Source organism: Caenorhabditis briggsae (assembly GCF_000004555.2).
Source record: "Caenorhabditis briggsae complete genome, chrI, whole genome shotgun sequence".
In the NCBI taxonomy this organism is placed as follows: Eukaryota; Metazoa; Nematoda; class Chromadorea; order Rhabditida; family Rhabditidae; genus Caenorhabditis; species Caenorhabditis briggsae.
The window spans coordinates 4,547,641-4,566,829 of record NC_013489.2 but is presented as its reverse complement, the minus strand read 5'-3'; the positions used below and the strand labels follow the sequence as shown (position 1 = coordinate 4,566,829).

General features: G+C 38.0%; 2 protein-coding genes across 2 annotated transcripts; both read right to left on the bottom strand.

Annotated features, from left to right (window-relative positions):
- Positions 1-2,362: 2,362 nt before the first annotated feature.
- Positions 2,363-4,428, bottom strand: CBG04012 (the record flags this gene model as incomplete). The annotated part of the gene is made up of 6 exons (XM_045244169.1): positions 2,363-2,693; positions 2,743-3,174; positions 3,219-3,446; positions 3,488-4,152; positions 4,325-4,359; positions 4,404-4,428. The coding sequence occupies 6 exons, from the start codon at positions 4,426-4,428 to the stop codon at positions 2,363-2,365; spliced, it is 1,716 nt and encodes a 571-aa protein (XP_045092553.1).
- Positions 4,429-4,978: 550 nt separating this feature from the next.
- Positions 4,979-14,099, bottom strand: Cbr-pgp-2 (the record flags this gene model as incomplete). The annotated part of the gene is made up of 13 exons (XM_045244164.1): positions 4,979-5,185; positions 5,232-5,378; positions 5,432-5,635; positions 5,685-5,789; positions 5,839-6,792; positions 6,850-6,996; positions 7,585-8,000; positions 8,048-8,666; positions 8,874-9,444; positions 9,500-9,718; positions 9,971-10,070; positions 10,755-10,909; positions 14,026-14,099. 13 exons carry the CDS (start codon positions 14,097-14,099, stop codon positions 4,979-4,981), a joined length of 3,918 nt encoding a protein of 1,305 aa, XP_045092554.1.
- Positions 14,100-19,189: the final 5,090 nt, after the last annotated feature.

The window sequence follows — 19,189 nt, the reverse complement described above, 5'->3', positions numbered from 1 at the left end:
CAATTCTCTGAAAAAAAGAACCAGATTAGAGTCAATATTTGCCAATGTAAAATAACAAAAAGAACAGCGTTTATTTTTAGGTAAAAAATGTTGGAGATGAAAAAAAGTTGACAAAGGGAGAATAGTTTGAGCGCCTGAAAATTATGAAGTTATAAAAGATGTTTCATTTTGGATTTGAGTTCTCACTAGGGTCCAAAGCAACGGGTCAGAAATCGCGCCCCAGTAAACGTGAGATTTTAGAAACAATTCGCTGCTGAATTATTTGGCTGAGGATCAGACTTTTAAACGTTGGGCGAAAAAATCACGCGTTGCAACTCATTGATTGAAATTAATCAGGTCAAATCCACGTCAACTTTGAAATTATTAAACTTCTTCTGGCCTAAAAGTTAATTAGGGCGCGTTTTTCGGCTTTTTATGACAAGTGGGGGCCCATGAGAAAAGGGGAGGGGGCGATGAGAGTAGGGGGGGGGGGCCAAGTCAAAAGGGGGCCCATAGGTAAAAATGTGGACTAAGTTAAGATTTACCAATTTTTTCTAGTTTTGTGACCGTTTCCATTAAAACTTTTGAACTTTGAACACTTTTCATAATTTTTTGAAAATTTCAGTTTATGTCATTTTTTGCATATTTTTTGTCTATTTTTTTGTTCCTAACAAGGGAAGTGTTTTCAGACAGTAGTTGAGAATTTCTTGAAAATTGGTACACATATACTTTCGGGCATGGTCAATAACGAGACGACTTTTTTTCGTGCCCCTCGGTACCTAGAAGCTGAAAAAACGCGTCTGAAATTTCACCTCTGTTAAAGCATTAAAAGCGTGAGCGCGATCTTCCCCTTTCTTATACAAATTGTGAAAGCAGTGAGGAACAGCGAGTGTGGTGTAGTTGTGAAGAGGGATGGTGGTTACTGACAAGGGTTAGTTCGATCCCTCTTTCCCCGATTTGTTTTCTGCTTTTTTTTCTGATATTGCTGGAAATCTCAAAGTGTGTCAAAACCGTTAGAAAAAATTTCCATTCAGATTTTTAATAATTTTGAAAAAAAAAATATTTTTGACTTGTTTCAAAAAAAAACCCAAGAAATCATTTTGAAATTTTCTTGAAGAACTGCTGGAAAACCATCTTTAATCAAATTGTTAGTCAGAAACACCCAGATTTGCTCAGCTTGGATGCGGAACAGTAATAAATTAGTCAGAAATTATGTAAACCTATGTTTTTACAAGATTTGAGTGCTACTGGGTGATTACCGAAGGCCTACGATCCATTAAAGTTTTGAAAGAAAGCACATATTTGTGATTTCCAGAAATATTTAGAATACCAAATTTCATGAAAAAACTCATTTTATCGGTTCTTTACGTTTAGAAATCATTCTAGCACATTTGAAAATTTTTCAAAAAATTGTAAAAATATCCAAAATATCCAACCCCATGGCGACTTTTTTTCAAAAAAAAAAGTTTTTTTGAAAAATGAGGCTATTTTCTCAGATTGTAGAGAAACCTTCAAAAGGACTATTTACATTCGAGAAACTCCGAACAACTGCTATTAACCCCTCCAAAAATTCACTCCGAATGTGAGAAAGTAGCACTGAAATCACTTTCAAAGCCCATAACTTTTTTGTGAGGGGCAAGGGGCAAAAAATAAAAGCAGCGCTGTGATCAGCGTGTCCAAAAGTACCAATGACCGAAGTTTAAACAAATTCTCAACCACTGTCTGAAAACACTTTCCTTGTAAGCCTGGAAAAATCTGAAACTAGCTGAATAACTTCAAATTACACGGTTACAATGGAAAAAATAGTGTTCTTCATAAAAAAAACCTGCCTAAACTGAAATTTTTTGAAGTATAGCCCCTCCTAATTGAACGCCACCCTCTAATACAACTTTCTCTGAGCAATGCTCTGAAAAATAGAACGCCACCCTCCAATTAAATGCCACCCTCTAATAGTGCGTCACCCCAAAAGTACATTTTCGTTTCACCTACTATGTAATTGTTGTTGCCAGTACTGGCCAAAAAGAAACATTCAAATAAATGAAAAAGTTGATAATGGTCAAATTTGAATGTTTTGAACCTTTTTGAATATTTGTGTATGCTGAAAACATCCCTGAAAGAAATTATTTCTGATGATGTCGAATAATATAATGCCAGCCTCTAATAGAACGTTCTCCCAGCTAAGTTTTGAAAAATAGGACGTCATGGTGTTAAATTAGAGTTTTTACGGTATGTGAAATGTGTGAATGTCGGTGATATTTCAACTTTCTTTTCTAGCTTTTAAAACCTGTTTCAAAACATGTCAGAGAAAAACCATTTCATTGTATGACCACATCGTAATTCAACTTCAATATTAAGTGTCATTTGGAAACAGAAAAATCTCCGTTTATGCCGCAGTCTTCTCAGCTGCTTTGTAATGCTGAAACCAATCCCTTTTGAGAATAGAGAACTTTCTAGAACTTACCTTGACAAACTTTGCATAGTCCTCTTTCGAATGTTGATACTTTTTGTAGACCAAATACTCTAGTACGCATCGATGAACGTACAAGTACTGCATCTCCGTTTGAATCGATTTGAATCTTTCTTCTCGAAGTTTTGCGAGAAGACGTGGAACACCAGCAAAATCCGGGAGACTGAACGACTCCAGGATTATGAAGATCAGAACGAGAGTTCCTGTTCGACCTACACCAGCGGAGCAGTGGACAATGATCGGTTTTCTGTTAAAGTTTAAATTTTCAATGGGATTAATATAGTCAGAAGGCTTACGGGCTGGCCCTGTAGAGATTCAAAAGACGCAATGGAGATATAAAATTATCAGGAACTCCATGGTCTGGCCAATTGTGCCAGTGGATGTGCTTCACAGTCAACGTAGCATCTTGTTTGTCCTTTTTCGTTATACGTAACGTTGACATTGTCAAAGTTTTGTCGAGCTGAAGAACTAATTGAAAATCTCGAATTGAAAAAATAAATCTTACACTCTCACTGGAAATCTTAGTAACTGTGCACAGCTTCCCAATCTTCATCGAAGCTCCTACTTTGGCCGGAAAATAAACAGCACTTTTTTGTTTGCCTGTCTCCACGAATTCACAAAGCATCACAATCAATTCTAGTCCCGAGAAGATTATCATCTTCCAAAACTCTTCCACAGTTCCAGCCAACGGAGCCTGAGCACATATGAAACGACGGTTCTGCGCGGAGCTGAAAAATAGGAACTGGATGAATATTAGAATTTCTGAAATTACCTGACTACATTTGCATGAATATAAAAATTGGGATCTCCATCCAACTTGACACGTGTTGCATCACAACATGGAATATTGGTATACCGATTCCGAGTCGGATTGTTGTGGAACACTTGAGCCTGTTCGATAGTACCTCCGTTTGGTGCATCTTTGTACTCCTTTTTCAATCCCTCAATCCCATTTGTCAACACTTGTCGGATCCAGTTATTTATCATTTCCTTCCTCTTACTGTAAAAATCTATATGTGGTTAGTTGTTCTTTTCACTCACGCTTTCTCAGAAGCTTCTGCCTCGTCTATCGTTCCACCTTTCTCCTTTGACTTTTTGAAAAGTTCTGCAGATGGTTGATATACTGGGGCTGGCGCTGTTGGTGGAGGCGGCGGAAGATTAGATGGAGTTGAAGCGGTGATGGCTGGTAATTGAGCAACGGGCATCAGAGTTCCAACAGACGCGTTTGTGTTTTTTGGTGTACGTGCATACGGTGATGGTGGCTGTTGGGGTGGTTGTTGCATTGGTGTCATTGGTGTAGGGAGTGGAGGAGGTGGGTTATACGGGTTGAATCCTTGAGACGGGCGTGTAGAGTTCGCCATTGGAGTCACTGAAACCATCTGAGTTCTCGCAGGAGACTGTGGAGCTGCTTGAATTGGAACCATCGGGGTTGGAGGCAGCATCATGGTTTTGGCAGGAAGTTCTTTCGGATAGTTGTTCTGTTGGAAATTGTTCATTGGAGAGTGAGCCGGCGGCGGGATAGGATATTGATTTTGGCTAGGGTTTACTGGCAACATTTGAGTCTTTGGGGGAAGCATGTTCGTATTTCTTTTGAATTGATTGGATGGTGGTTCTTCGACTGTTTGCATCACACTTCTGGTGGTGTCCTTGTTTCGACGATCGCGGGGTTGATGCATTATTGGAGGAACATTTTCCAATGGTGGTGGCTGGAAATTTAGAACTACAAATGCAAATGGGAAAATAGTATTTAAAAACAAAATTCCGGTGAAAATGGTTGCATATGAATACTGAATGATGAAAGGAATTGGTTTCAAAAGACCTTGTTCTCGTGGTACATGAGTCATGAATTCCGAAATCAGAGACCATTCAAAAACGCACCGGAACATTCTGTGATTCTCTTCGTTTTGTGCTTGCTGAAAACAGGGATAGTTTAATCTGAAGAAGTTCTTATTCTCACTTTTTGGATAGTTCTTTGGCAACATTTCGATTTTTTTAGTCGAAATTCGTGCTGATTTTGATTAGGAAAAGATATTCAAACTAACGGAAAGCGATTAGTTCTGGAAGCTTTTTTCCAGTAGAAACTGATAAGAACTCTCTTTTTATGTTGCTAGGAGATCAGTCCACGAAGATTCAGTGACTTCGTGGACGAGCTGGAAAAGAGCAGTGTGCAAAAGGGATTTTTATTTGAACGTGAACCTTTGGTGACCTAAAAAATAAAGTGTTCAGCTACTCAATTGTGTTCCGATTCATCAAACTCTGACTCCCCTTTTGGCCTTTCGGAATTCCTTTTTTGTGACAGATTTCAAAACGAAGCTTCATTTTTTATGCATCGAATATTGTATTCAAAAAAAAACAGCAAACAAAAAGTGAAGTCACAGGCAATCAAGAAAAATAATTATCACAAAATCTTTGACCAAATACACAAAAAAATGAATAGGCTTTTGGGAAAGCAACGAAGAAATACCCTTTCAAAACCAAAAGTTCTTTGGAAGAACGAAAAAAAGAAACAACACAGAAGATCGACTCGTTTTATTATTGGCTTTCGACAATTCGCTGTGTTTCACACAATTTCTGATAGATTTCGCTCTTCCTCATCAATTCATCATGAGTTCCTTTGTCTACGATTTTTCCTTCACTAACAATTGCGATGACGTCACTATTCTGAATTGTGCTCAACCTGTGAGCGATCACAAGACATGTGCGTCCTTGTTTGGCGGCGTCGAGAGCCTCTTGTACAATCTGAAAACATATTTTAAAGAGGATATGGATAACATAATTCTCAAACCTTTTCAGATTCCGTATCCAAAGCACTAGTAGCCTCATCAAGAAGCAGTACTGATGGAGATCGAACTAACGCTCTCGCAATGGCAATTCTTTGTTTCTGACCACCCGATAATTGAGTTCCTTTCTCTCCAACATGAGTATCATAGCCCTGAAATAAATCAAATTGACTTCTCATCTGCAGCTTCAGTGAAATTCACTTACATCTGGCAATCCAAGAATGAAATTATGAATGTTAGCCATCTTGGCAGCTTCCACGATCTCCTGATATGTGACATTTCGGTTTGTTCCATAACATATGTTTTCTCCAATTGTACAATCAAAAAGTGTTGGCTCTTGACTGACGATACAGACTTGTTGTCGGAGAGAACTGATGTTCAGGTTTCGGATATTGTCACCGTCAATCATCTGAAAATGATATTTCAGAAGTTTAGAATTCCCCAAAAGTTTCCCTTACAATCATTCCCTTATCCTGATTATAGAATCTCTCCAAAAGCCCCATAATCGTTGACTTTCCACATCCAGAGTGTCCAACAAGGGCAACAGTTTGACCTGGCTTGATCTGAAATTTAAATTTAAAGTTTCAAATTTTCAAAGTATACTGTTCTTACATCTATTGTGAATCCTTGCAAAACTTTAGTTTCCTTTCTTGTTGGATAATTGAAAAAGATGTTTCGGATTGAAATATTTCCAGTGATTGGTTTTACAATTCCAGCTTCAGAAAGAGAATCAATTGGAGTCGGATGTTCGATGAGGTAGAAGAGAAGAGAAGCAGCGAGACGAGCTTTGACGACATCCGGAATGAAAGAAGTCGTGTTTCCAATCATTTGTCCACAGAATGAAATTGCAAAGAATACACGATAGACATCAATTGGTTGCATTGAATGTTGATTCACAAAAATGCTTCCGAGATAGAATGCAACTGCGTACATGAAGAAGATCAGAGATTGTGAGAAGGCGAAGACTGCTCCGTAGGTGTGTGCATGCTTCAAATTCGTGTTGAATGGTTCTCTCAAGTATTCACAATATGTGAAATGGAACTGTTCTTGCCGATTGAGAGAATGAACTGTTCTGATGTGTTCAACAGCCTGAGATGCCACTTTTCCAGCTTCTTCCAGTAGTTGAGTATCTCTTATTTGTTTTCCAAATCTCATTTGCATTTCAAAGTATCCACCCATTACGAGAAGAGGTACCATCACAACAAGAATCAATGCCAGTTGCCATCCATAATAGAATCCGATTCCCAGAGCTCCCAAAATAGTAACTATTGAAGCGAGGACCACTGGTAAACGAGTGAATACATATCTGACATTTGGAGCATCAGTAGCAAATCTAGTGCACAATTTTCCAGTTCCATGTCTCAGATCATCATAGAATGCGATATCTTGTCTCATAAGGTTCTTGAATGCTTCAAATCGCAATTTCATTGTCAGTGACTCTCCGCATCGTCCGAGGCAATTTGCAGAAATGAAGAATCCAATGAAAAAAGTGATCCCCATCAACACAAACATTCCACACCAGAAATAGACATCAGATTGCATTTGTTCGACTGGTTCAGAGTAAACCTACAATTAGAAGAGAGCATAGTTCAGTTTTTCGTGAATTGAACGGAATGAACTTACATTAAAGATTTCGGCATAAACAAGAGCAAACACTGGAGTAACCGAACCAAAGATGAATGCACCAAACATTCCACCAATGAACCACCAAATTTTGTCTCGATTGAAGTTGAAGATCTTTGAAATTGGAGTTGGTGGAGCTTTGCATTCCTGGAAACAAAATCGGATTCACATCATGCTTGTAACTCAAAATCATATAGTTTGTGTTCTGTTTTAAAAGGTTGAAAGTGTCAGAAACGCAAAGTAGGAGGAAAAGGGATAGGGAGAAGAAGATAAGAAAGAGTTAGAATGAATTGAAACCAAAGAAAACATCATTAGAAAGAAGATCAGGTACACCGTTCAGTCACTTACACCCCCGAAAGCCGCCAGTACACGGGCTCTTATCATGTCTTGATTCGTTTGACCGTTGAATGGGTCAACTAGCTGTAATTGGGGGATTAAGAGAAAAAATTTGGGTCAGAATTGTGAGGTGTGAGAGTTTTCTAAATACCGTAAACATTCTCATAGAAGGTCACCCTAGACTTGAACACTTTGAGCTTATATATCTCGGTTCTTGTACTAGATATTTAAAAGTGGTCAACTAATAAAACATTCATCATAATATGAGAAGTTTTTGGTCAGTTGACACATTTTTGGTATTTCGCAAAAGAATTGAGATAATTGAGCTCAAACTTGGCGCTGTGAGGCCCTTCTATTTTACAGGTTTTGCGGTATTTCGTTGTGTCTTTGGTTTCTTACCTCAACTTCTTCCGCCAGCTGATGAATCGATGTTGCCATGGAAATCGCACTTCTCGTAGAAGATTTTCTGCTGAGATGGGAATGAGCTGATTCCGAGATAGTGTCTTCAATGTCCTTTCCGGCTTCCTGTTGCTGTTGTCGGACCACTTGTGCTTGAGTCATATCATAGAACACTCCTTGTTTGTTCATCAATTCTTCGTGGCTTCCAGTTTCAACAATGTTTCCAGCCTTGAACACGAAAATCTTATCCACATTTCGAATTGTGCTCAAACGATGAGCCACGATTAGAGTAGTTCTTCCTGCTTGCGCCTGATCGAGAGCTGCCTGCACTTCTCTTTCAGCTTCTGTGTCAAGAGCAGATGTTGCTTCGTCGAGTAGAAGGATCTTGGGATTCTTAACGAGGGCACGAGCAATAGCTGAAACAATTCATCATTGAATACATACTTCCAGAGACAAAACCAACCGATTCTCTGTTTTTGTCCTCCACTCAATTGTACTCCTTTCTCTCCAACTCTAGTACCGTACCCATCTGGTAATCTTTTAATGAAGTCATTTGCATTTGCCATTTTACATGCTTCCACTACTTGATCATGAGTTGCATGCTCGTTTCCCATCTTGATATTCTCATAAATTGTTCCATCAAACAACACTGGTTCCTGGCTGACAATTCCAATTTGCTCACGGAGACTGTGCACATTAATCTCTTTCAAATCGACTCCATCAATCGAAACTTTTCCTTTTGTTGGATCATAGAACCGTTGAAGAAGATTGACGATTGTCGATTTTCCACACCCACTCGATCCAACCAATGCAATTTTTTCGCCAGATTTCACTTCAAGAGAGATTCCTTTCAAAACTGGAATGTCTTTTCGAGATGGATAACGGAAATGAACATTTTGAAATGAGATGTCTCCTTTCATATTGTCAACGAGAAGTCCTTCAAGGGAATATGGATCGATTTTTGGGTGAGAATTGATGACACGAAGGACAGTATAAGCAGCTCCACGAGCAGTTCCAAAACTGGCCAGATGGGGAAGAGCACCACCAAGAGAAGTGGAACCGGAAAGCACGGCGAAGAAGACCTGAAAAGAAATCGAATTCATTTGACAGAAGAATTTCGAGATTTCTAGGCCATGGTCCGAAAACAAGTACAGGTGGCCTAGAAAATCAGTCAGCAAAATTCGTTATATTGCCTAGGAAACCCAATTTGTGGAATTCTAGACCATGCAGTCTGAAAGCTTTGGTCTGTTTTTCGAGAGAGCTGAGACAGAAATCAGAGAAAGCTAGGCCTCGAAAATCGAAACTACCAAAACTACTTTCCCCAAAATGCCATTTCCCCAATTTGTAAATTCCGGATAGAAAAACCTAGATTCCAGTTCAACACTTACAGTAAAAATCAGTCCTCTGTCGAATGTTGGATCGTTTATAATGAGTGTACTTCCATACCAGAATGCCAGAGCATACGAAGAATACATGCACAAATTACTGAATCCAACTCCAATTCCCATGTAACAATACTTCACGATTCCAGTCTTTCTTCCATTTTCTAATGCATTCCAGAATCGATCCAACTCTCTTTTATGTCCATTCAAAGAGTGAACAGTTCGAATTGAAGAGAATGTTTCCTCAGCAATAGCTCCAGCCACCGCGTACGTCTCCTGTTCCACTTTTGTCCGTGTCGCCATACTCTTGCTCATTTTGGCTCCAGAAAGCACAATCAATGGAGCGAAACCCATCATGACAAGAGTCATCGACCAACTATAGAAGAATCCGACTCCGTATCCAGCTAGAAAAGCAGCAAACATTTGGACCAAAAGAGCAAATTTGTCTCCTAATCCTTCTCGGACACGCTCCAAATCACTGAAAAGATGGGGTTGAACCTTGATGTATGCTCTCATAATCCCTGTTTTCTTACTCTGTCAGTCTTGCTGTCAAATTTCCAGTTTGTTGTTTGTCGAACCATTGAATCTGTTGTCTCAGAATTGCCTTCAGATAGTTCTGTCTCAATTTGTGTACAAGATTTTCAGCGTACGATTCGAAACAAGCAATCTGCACGTATGAAGTCACGAACATCGCAACTCCAAGAATCAGATAATAGATGCAATACTTGACGACTTCCGAATTGAATTCATCACTAAAATAACAATTATTACTCTACTGAACACGGAACTAGATAATGTGTGAAATAAAACACATTTTTTTGTTTTCTTTGTATCTTTGTATCTTTCTATCAGCTGTTTTCACAGACCTCTTGTCAAAAATGTTGCGCAGTCTGCTGCAAAAAAGAGAATCAAAGTTCTAAGATTGCAGATGCCGTCACAGTTTTTGAAGTCTCTAATTATGATTCAGAGCTCAACAAGATCTTGTTTACTGCTCAAACACTCACATCGAGATCGGTTCCAATCCATTCGGGTTTACATTTCCAACTCCAACGACAAAATCCGAGTTTTGAGCACGTAAGAAAACGGTTGTCATTCCTCCGAGAACTGAAAAAAAGATCCCAATTAAGGTTCATAATTTTTCCCGAAGTTTGTCCAGACGATCTTCAACCACATCACAATTTGAACAAAAATTGTATCTCTTCTGTAGAAGTGATGTCATTTTGACGGAAATCTAATTAAATTAATAGCATTTGTAGGTAGTTTGGACGATTTTTTCGTCTTTGAAGATGGTAGAGGTCACTTTTTGGAAAACGTTCTTATGATGTATGACGTATGATAACGGCGACAAAAGGTAGGTGTATTTTCAGAGTTTCGGAACTGCCGGAAACCAGAAATCTCGAAAATTCAGTGATCCTGAAATTCGAATTTTTTTGGAGTTCGGCAATTCGGGACTTCAAAATTGGAGTTTTCCGGATTTCAGTATTTTAAAATTTCCTAAATCCAGAATTCAAAGTTTTGGGAAATTCGAAATTGAGAATCGGATGTTTATCATTCCACTCAATAAATATTAGTTCTGAAATGAAATCCCTCAGTGCTCCCAATTTTTTAAGAACAATTATTGACAGATATCTTTTTTTTTTCCTAATCCTCTAACAAGCTAACATCTAGAAGTTTCTAAAATTTCCCTAATTGTAAGTGATTCCATTTTCCTATAACTCACACCACCTGGAAATAATTTCATTCAAAATAATTATTTAATTCTCGTAACATAAAAAACAGGGAACATACCGATGGCAAGAAGTGGAAACCCAGCTCCATGAATGACTGCTGCAATGGTTCCAACAATGAGAAGAATGAGATCTTTGCCTCTGGTGTACGAGAACAATCCATAGTTTGTGAGCTTGACAGTAGACTCATCGATGGAGGAATCACTTGAATGGGAGCTGAAAAGTTAATTGTGTTTGATAGGATCGTTGTCTTTAGAAAATACATTAAAAAAACAATTCCTACCGTTTGAGTAGGGGTTTAGTCACCCAGGTGGGCTCGTTTTTTCGGCTTTTCATGAGTCAGAACTCTGATAAAAGGGAGGAAACGAAAAAAAAAAAAAAGAAAATGGGGAGAAGAAGAAGACAAAGGTGTGAGAATGGCCGAAAGGTTTCGGCTGCTTCGGCCCACCCCCGGGGTGCGTCCGTTTAATTAAAAATATAGATATGATGTTAGAAGGTGTCTTGGCTCCGCCCTTTTGTCTTCTTCGTTTTTCCTTCTTCTTTCTCCTTCTCAGATTTGTTCTGACACAATGTTAAAGCCGATGACACGATGGAAAGGTTTCCAAGCCAACCAGAGGATAAATAGAGATAGATACGAGACGCAGATGGATAGTTGATATAGTGATAAAGATGATGAAAGTGATAGGAGGTGTAGAATCAATTCATTGTTTTGGTATTCTTTTGCGTACTTTGGAAGTAGAAGAAGAAAGAAGAAGGCGTCCTCTCTCTCTCTCACTCTCTCCGTTGACCAGTTGAAAAAAGAAAGAGTAAGAAGAAGAAAGTGCGCAGGCGAAAAAACAAACAGAGAAAAAGAAAATAGTACTGAGAGACATGAGAAGAAGCAAAGAAACACATCGGGATCTCTCTCATTGAGTTGTAAGCTTTTGCTCATTCCAATCACATTGCAAAGTTTAAACGAGATACGTTTTGTTTCGCTGATGTCAGACTAGACTGGTTTTTAGTAAATTAAATTAGAAAATTGGTGAATGAGACAGCTGAATGGTTTGTAAGTTTTTGTAAAAAAAACATACTTTTGGTTTCATTTTAGCAATATGAGACTATTGGGCTTTTTGGGAGGCATTTTTGATGAATCAAAAAACTAATTGTATTCCTTGGAAACTTGAAATTTTATCGACAAATACATGTTTTCAGTTTTTGAGTTTTCGAGTATAGTCGAGTTTAAAACATCTGGCACCTAGAAATTGTAGCACTTGTGTTGATTTACAGGGCCTTGCTTCAAAATCCGATACTCTACTGAATGGAATTTATTTCAGCGAATTTAGTGAGATTTTCTGAACAAAATCTAGTTTTTTTGGTAGAAATATGATCGGTAGAATCTCTAGAATCCATTTCACAATGGCGCATTTAGCGAGTTCCCGAGATTTGCTGGGATTTCTGACCAATTGCTTTGGAACCCAGTAGTGCCAGTTTTTTTTCAATTTGACAATATCACGTCTTATAAATATGTGTAAAAAAAAGATCTAAAAAGTAGACACTGAAAGTCCAGACAAGCTTCTACTCCTTTCTCTTTTTTGTCTTCAAATATTGACTTTCATATTTTCATTTATGTACTTGTTCGTTTCACAAGAGATCGCTAGCCTTCTGTTTACACTTTGTCCCATCATCATTTTTGCTCAAAAACCTTCAAATCCTTTCTCTCAATCTGTGTTAAAATCTTTTTGAGAGAGTTAATATCATTTTCGATTGGATAAAAACTATCTAGAAGACTGCTTGTTTCGTTGGACTCTGAAACTTTGGTCGAGATAGAAAAAGAAGAAAAAGAAGGAGAAGGAGAGAGAGCTTGTAAATAATGTGACGTATGAAAGGGGATAAAGTATTTTATGTGATTTTTGAAAGAGCCGTTTGGTTGTTTGCTCTTGTTGGTATCTGGACTGAATAAGGGAAAAAGGAAATCCCTAAAAACTTACAATAGAAAGGGACGGCCCTTCTATTGAAATTTTTTTCGATTTCATCAAAACTGATCAATTTTTTGAGAAAAAAATTGTGTTCCAACATATTTTTATGAAATTATAAAATTTTGAACAATTTTTCACTGACATCGTACGGAAATTTTTAGTTTCAATATAGATTTCACGGTAAATGCATAAAAGACCCAGAATCATACTTGCTAAATCTTGGCCCGGCCCGGGTCAGCCCTGGCCCGACCCGGCTAGAGAAAAATTATCCCGGCCCGGCCCGGCCCGGGTTCCGAAAATTTCAAATATTTTATGATAATTTTTGATACATTTTTGTCAAAATAATCATTTTAAAGCACGAAATTTATCCCATGACCCTTCTTAAACATGAAAACAAAGAACTTTTGATAAAATGTTCCCAAAAATCCAGTTTTCTCTCAAAAACTGACTTTTTAAAATTTTTTCCTCAAAAACCCGGGCCAGCCCGGGCCGGGCCGGGCCAGTGAAAATTCCTCCCCCGGCCCGGCCCGCGACATGTATGCCCAGAATAAATTCAAACCCCGATTTCTCATTTTATAACTTTGAAGAGAAGGTCACTCGATGAAATCGTAATTACAAAGTTCAGAGTTCTCTCTTCTCTCGCAAAGATCCTTTGATGCTACATTGAATTTGTCAAATTCGCAGGGGATGTTTTCAATTTCATAATCACATGTTCCCGGTTTAATTTCAGAAAAAATAACCTAATCCACTAGGCTCCTGCTTTATGCATGTTGCCGTGCTCTAGAGAAAACCTATTACATAGATAGGTGCACTTTGATCTCAATTATCTCGGTTCCTTTAAAAGATATCAAAAAATTTGCAACTGAGCAGTTATTTATCATAAAATCACCAATATTTTATGATTTAACATATTTTTGATACCTCTCATAGAAATCGACATAATTGAACTTAAAGTGCAAACGCGGTGTCTTTCTGACTTCCCAAAATATCTCACTCCAGTAATCAAACAATACCATTTTGCCTTATTTTTTTGTTGCTTCAAATCATAAAGTTGTTTTTTGAACTAAAAATATGAGTGGACAGCATTAGTTTTAAGCTCAAAAACAAGTTTACGACGTTGGTTATTACTAGAAAAGTGCTTGTAACATCTTGCGTTTGTTGAGTCCCATATTACAGTGATGAGTTTCCCAGTAAAAAATTTTAGAGTTTCTCCGATACAACCAAATAAAAAAGTTGATAGAGAGCACGACGGTCACTATTTTGTATTGATTGTTTGTCCACACATTAAAAGGACTGATAACCCGATTGTTAAATAGGGAAAATAGTAGTAGGTTGGTTAGAATTGAAAATTTGAAATTGAGAAAAAAAAACACTTACTTTAAACTTGTTTGACTCTTCCGGAACTCTGCGCTTGAGAGGAGAAGTGGAGTTCTTTCCGTATCCTTTCCCATCGATTGATTGATCTGGATTTCAGGTTGTTAGTCGGTTAGAAGAAGGATCGGGAGTAAGATGTTAATAAGAACAATTGGTAGGCAAATCAATTAGTTATTCGTTAAAGACTGCACACACAAAATAAAAGAGAAAAGAGGAATGAGAGCACAACAGAAATTGGGAATGATAACAGAGCCGAGACACTGTTTTTGTGTACAAACTAGACGGTCAGGATAGTGGGCGGGGCATTCCCGTTTTTTCACGATAACGGGACGGCACAATAATTGATTGTAGGCAGTATGTAGTTTGTAGGCAGTTCATTGATTTATATAATTTTTTCAGGTTTCTTTCAGAATTTCAAATATTCGATTATTGGTTTTTTTTGTTACAGAAAACATGATAAACTATTATTCTCCTACAAAAAAAGATGATGTGCAAGAGAAACGCCGGTGGCTGTGTCCGAAGGTTCCACGACGACAACTACCGTAACCTGAATATATTTCCAATTTCCGGAATTATTATTTTCTTTCGAATTCGTGCGTTTTAAAGGTGGGGGGACAGGAGATTTTTCGTATTTTTTTTGTAGCTAGAGTATGCATTCTACCGTCACGGTGTACAACGCTTAATGTCACTCTGCGTACAGCTGTCGTCCTCGCCTTTATGTATGCAATCGGGCGTCCGCTTTCTCTTTGCCCGCGTGGCTCAGTCGGTAGCGGCGCCGCACCCTCAATCCTCGCCTTCACAAGTTCAACTCCTCGAGGGGCATCTTTGAACGGAATTTCGAGAACATTATTTTTTTTCATGTCCCCCGCCTTTAAGTGAACTTTTTCAGTATAAAAAACTTTTTCGGCTTGATTTATTTCCTAAAGTATTTATTTGTTAATTCACCGAAGGGCATGATTCTTCGAATTGGGGAATAATAACAAAAAACCCGCAGTGAAAAATAAAAATCGAAAATAAAAATACTTTTAGATTACGGTAGTTGTCGCTCTGGGACCTTAGACACAGTTACAGAAATTTTCCTGTACCAAAATAATAGTTGGAAGTGATGTGTATTTACACAGACACAACTCACAAGGCTCATACGATTGATAATAGATCAATTGGGTCAAAATAGAAGTACTTTTCTAATTTAGGAAAGAATAAAGGAACACTATTTTAGAACTAAGCTTTAGATTTCATCTTTAAATGTGTTAATGTGTGTTTTGAATAGATTGTATCTATGTCGTCATCTTTTTTCATTTTTAAATAACCTAAAACAAAGTTTTGAATTTCAAAAAATTTATTTTCAACAAAATTGTTTAGAGATATGCCAAAGTGAATTGGTTATCAGTGAAATGGGTAAAAGGAGAAAAAGTACAATTTTGTCTGGAAAAAAGTTGAGTCGTTTGGTAATTTTTTCTGATAATCATTTCGGCAACGAGGTACAAACCACATTGATTGACAGGAAAAGAGAAATTTTAAAAATGTGCGATTTGAAACCAACTTTGACTGCTGGCTCATTTTTCAGCAACACCATAGAATCTAGTTTTTTTCGGCTCAAAGTCTAAGATGAAGGTAAAAAAAGACAGTACGTTAAATTGAAGACAATTGACTGTCCAATCAAATTGGTTGAAGAATTGGAGAAATGAAGAAAAAATAGAAACAAAAAACATATTTGGTACCTAACCCATAGCACATTATCTATGTCTTTGTTGTATTGTCGACCTTATCGTATCTATTTTCGAATGACACACATTTCATTTATGACTTGTTTCCTATTGATTCGTTGTTTTCATCATTCATTGTTTATCTTATATTTTGGGACCAATGACTTACCGAAACGCATCCTTGAAGTCATTAGTGATTTCCTTGATTAGAACTTTCATGAGACATGAAACAAGGAAACAGCCAGAAGTAATTGAGTAAAAGGGTGCTGCCCACAGAACTTCATAATTTATTCCATCCACACAATTTATGGAAATTATGACCTGATAATTGGTTCAGTTCGTTCATGATAGCTGATGTGGCGTTGATATTTCAATGAGTCTTTAGAGTTTCAGATTTTGGGGAAACGCAAGGCAAAGGAATAAAAAATTTTGATCTAAAAATTTGATTTCTGATAATATCGAATAGAGGGATGAATCATCGCTCAAAATTGTTTTGAACCATCACAGGGTTTTCTACGTTTTCAGGTTTTTTTTTCTCGATTCTAATCAGAAGCATTTTTTCAGCGTCTCCAATTGACATTTACTTTGGAAATTCTAAATTAATTAGAACATCAACAAGACAATTGTAGCTGTATCTTTTTTATGCAAATATATTCATATTGGATATTCTTGAAATCGAGTTTTTAAAAGATCGGTTTTCTTTTAATGAGAATGACCATATCTTGCCTCAATGAGATCTTAAAAGCCAGTTTTGCACTATGTAGATTTTTTTAATCTTCAGACCCATCGCACAGGGTTCCTAAAACCCGGTCAGAAACAGCGCCCCAGCGCACAACGATCAGCGAAAAAAGAGCGCGATGATTAAAAATACACATTTAAAAGCCACATTCAATTTGAAATTATTAAGGTTCGTCTGGCCCAAAAGCTTTCTGGTGCGCGATTTCTGACCAGGCCTTTTGGAACCCTGTGCAGTCATTAAAAGTGAAAATCAGAATAACTTGCGTATGATCTAGACATTTTCTGAGCTGAAGCCGTCCTAATGATATAACCTTTTGTCTGGACGATATTTTAGTTGAGCCGATTCGTTGGCAAACTTTGGTTTATCAGGGTTTAGTTACGGTAGAAATGATGAAAGTGTGTTTCTACATATATTGTGATGTTGTTTATCCTATAAACTCTGAATATCCCTCAAACAAAAAACTCTCAACCGGATAACTCTCATAGCCATTCTTTCCAGTATATCATCCCGAAAAAAGTGTAATCCAAACATTGTAGTAGTCCGTCTTCGGGTTGAGTGACCTCGTTCTCGCCCATAAACCGTGCGCACATTCCTTTCACGCTATCCGGGGGCTCTGCGTCTCCTCTTCCTGTGTACTGTCTCTTTATCACCGATCCGAAAAAGTACAGGAGAAAATCCCGAAGAAGGAGAGATGACGACTGGAGGCGGGTGGAGAAGGGGCGCACACACAACCACATACATACAATATCTGATAGAAAAGTGACAGTAACCGTCTTTCTCTTTTTTCGTTGTTGGAGGAAGAGAAATCAGGTCAAAAAGATGGAGACGAGACGATGATGATGAATGCGTTGCCGGCGGCGACGACGACGTCGAGAGAAATGAAGAAAACATGGAGAAATCAGGAGAAAAGAAGGATTGAAATGAAAACACACACAAAGTTTCTTATCAAATTTATTTGTAAAAAGAGAAAATACATGAAGAGATAATGATGATGCGGAGAGGATTAAAGCCAAGTATTCCGGATCGGTTTCGATCAAGATCACATTCCGGATACTGTTCGGAGAGATAGACGAGAACTTGTTAGCTTCATTTTGATGGTTATTATCTCTTTGAATTTCTAAATTAGATTAGAAGTCTTCCACATTTTGTTTAAACTTTTTCCTTTTCTCGGTTGGAGTCTTTTACAACAGTTAGAGGAAAAGTTTTGATTTTATCATTTATATGAAATCCCTGAAAGTGGGTTTCCGGTGAACAATTTGTTGGAAGATGGATGAAAAAAATAGCATTAAAAAACTTGGTTTCATAAAATGTCTAGTGGATATATGTACAACCATATGTAGAACCATTCCAGTAACGAAACATCAAGGTCTGGCAAGTATATACAGCCTATATTGTTTTCTTATTTCATCTCGGTTTAGTGCTTCAAGGAATTTGTAGGATTTTATTCGAAAACTGATGATTTTCAGACTGAGAAACGGTAAGTACCCCTGTGAGTCTCAAAACGGGAGATCATTTGACTGATGCTCTAGAATAATCCGAAAGAGAAACGCTTGGAAATCCTTGGAAGACTTCCCGTTATCTCCGGACACAGAAAACATTCAATTTTCAATACGTCACTTTATTCAAATTTCAATATCTCCGTTGTTGCGCACTAATTTGGCTAATCGATGTCGTCATCTAACGGGTTCTGATAATCCCGGTGTTCGAGAATTTGGAATGACTTTGAGTATGACTAAAGCTGGTTTCTTTTATTTTGAAACACATCAAACGTAGACTGTAGAACTCCGCAACGTAGAGCTTGTAGAAGAAAGGTCCTGTGGCCGTCCGGTCTGACCAAACTTAATTTGGTCCCTGTAAGAGCTCGGGCGTCGCCGGCAACTTCTGGTCGGAGGTTGCTCAGGTTCCGGACAAGACCGCTGTTGAAGCTAACCAAAATTCAAAAAACTTATGACTCGGTACTCCTCTACTTCGGAACTGATGTTTCAAGCTGACAGCCGAGAAGCATATTGAGAAGATATATTTGACATTTTTAAGGCAATTTCAGAAAATACTGCTTAGAACAATTTTGAATTCGAAATATTGCTGCGAGAATGTGTGCAACTTTATAATGTGCAACTCTAAAATGTTTTTTGACTCGCATTTCATCATTTTCCACATTCTTGCATGCTGCCTCAGAATCTTCCGATTTGCATACCTATTATCCTCCTCTTCCTCGTACACAGTTTATCTTCTCCTCCTTAGTTTCAATCAGTGTCAATCGGTATCTCTTTATCCTTCCTCAACTGATCTCTCGACCTCTTCTTCTTTTTGTCGTTCCAATTCTCATCAATCGTGTCGTTTCTTCTCTCCTTTTCTCTAGAATCAAGTGTCCTGTCGCCGTGCCTGTGCCACCCCTAATGACCCAATTACCAAATGTGGTGTCCCATTTATCGGTCGGTTCGTTCAAACATAACTGCTGGCTATCCGTGTTGCTTTCTCTTCTTCTGCCCCCATATCTTCCGAGACGCCGCGCCTCTCTGACCCCCTATCATTTTCACTCTTCTAGTTTTCTCTTGACGCATTCTCACTCCTAACCTTCAACAGAAGTGCCTTCTGAATTTCTTCATAACGATGCACCATGGCTTCCGTAATCCTTTTCCTCAACGGAGTTTACGCAACACACCTATTCCATCGCAGTCTCGAGAATATTGTTATTCCCTCTTTTTCCTTACCTCATAGATAT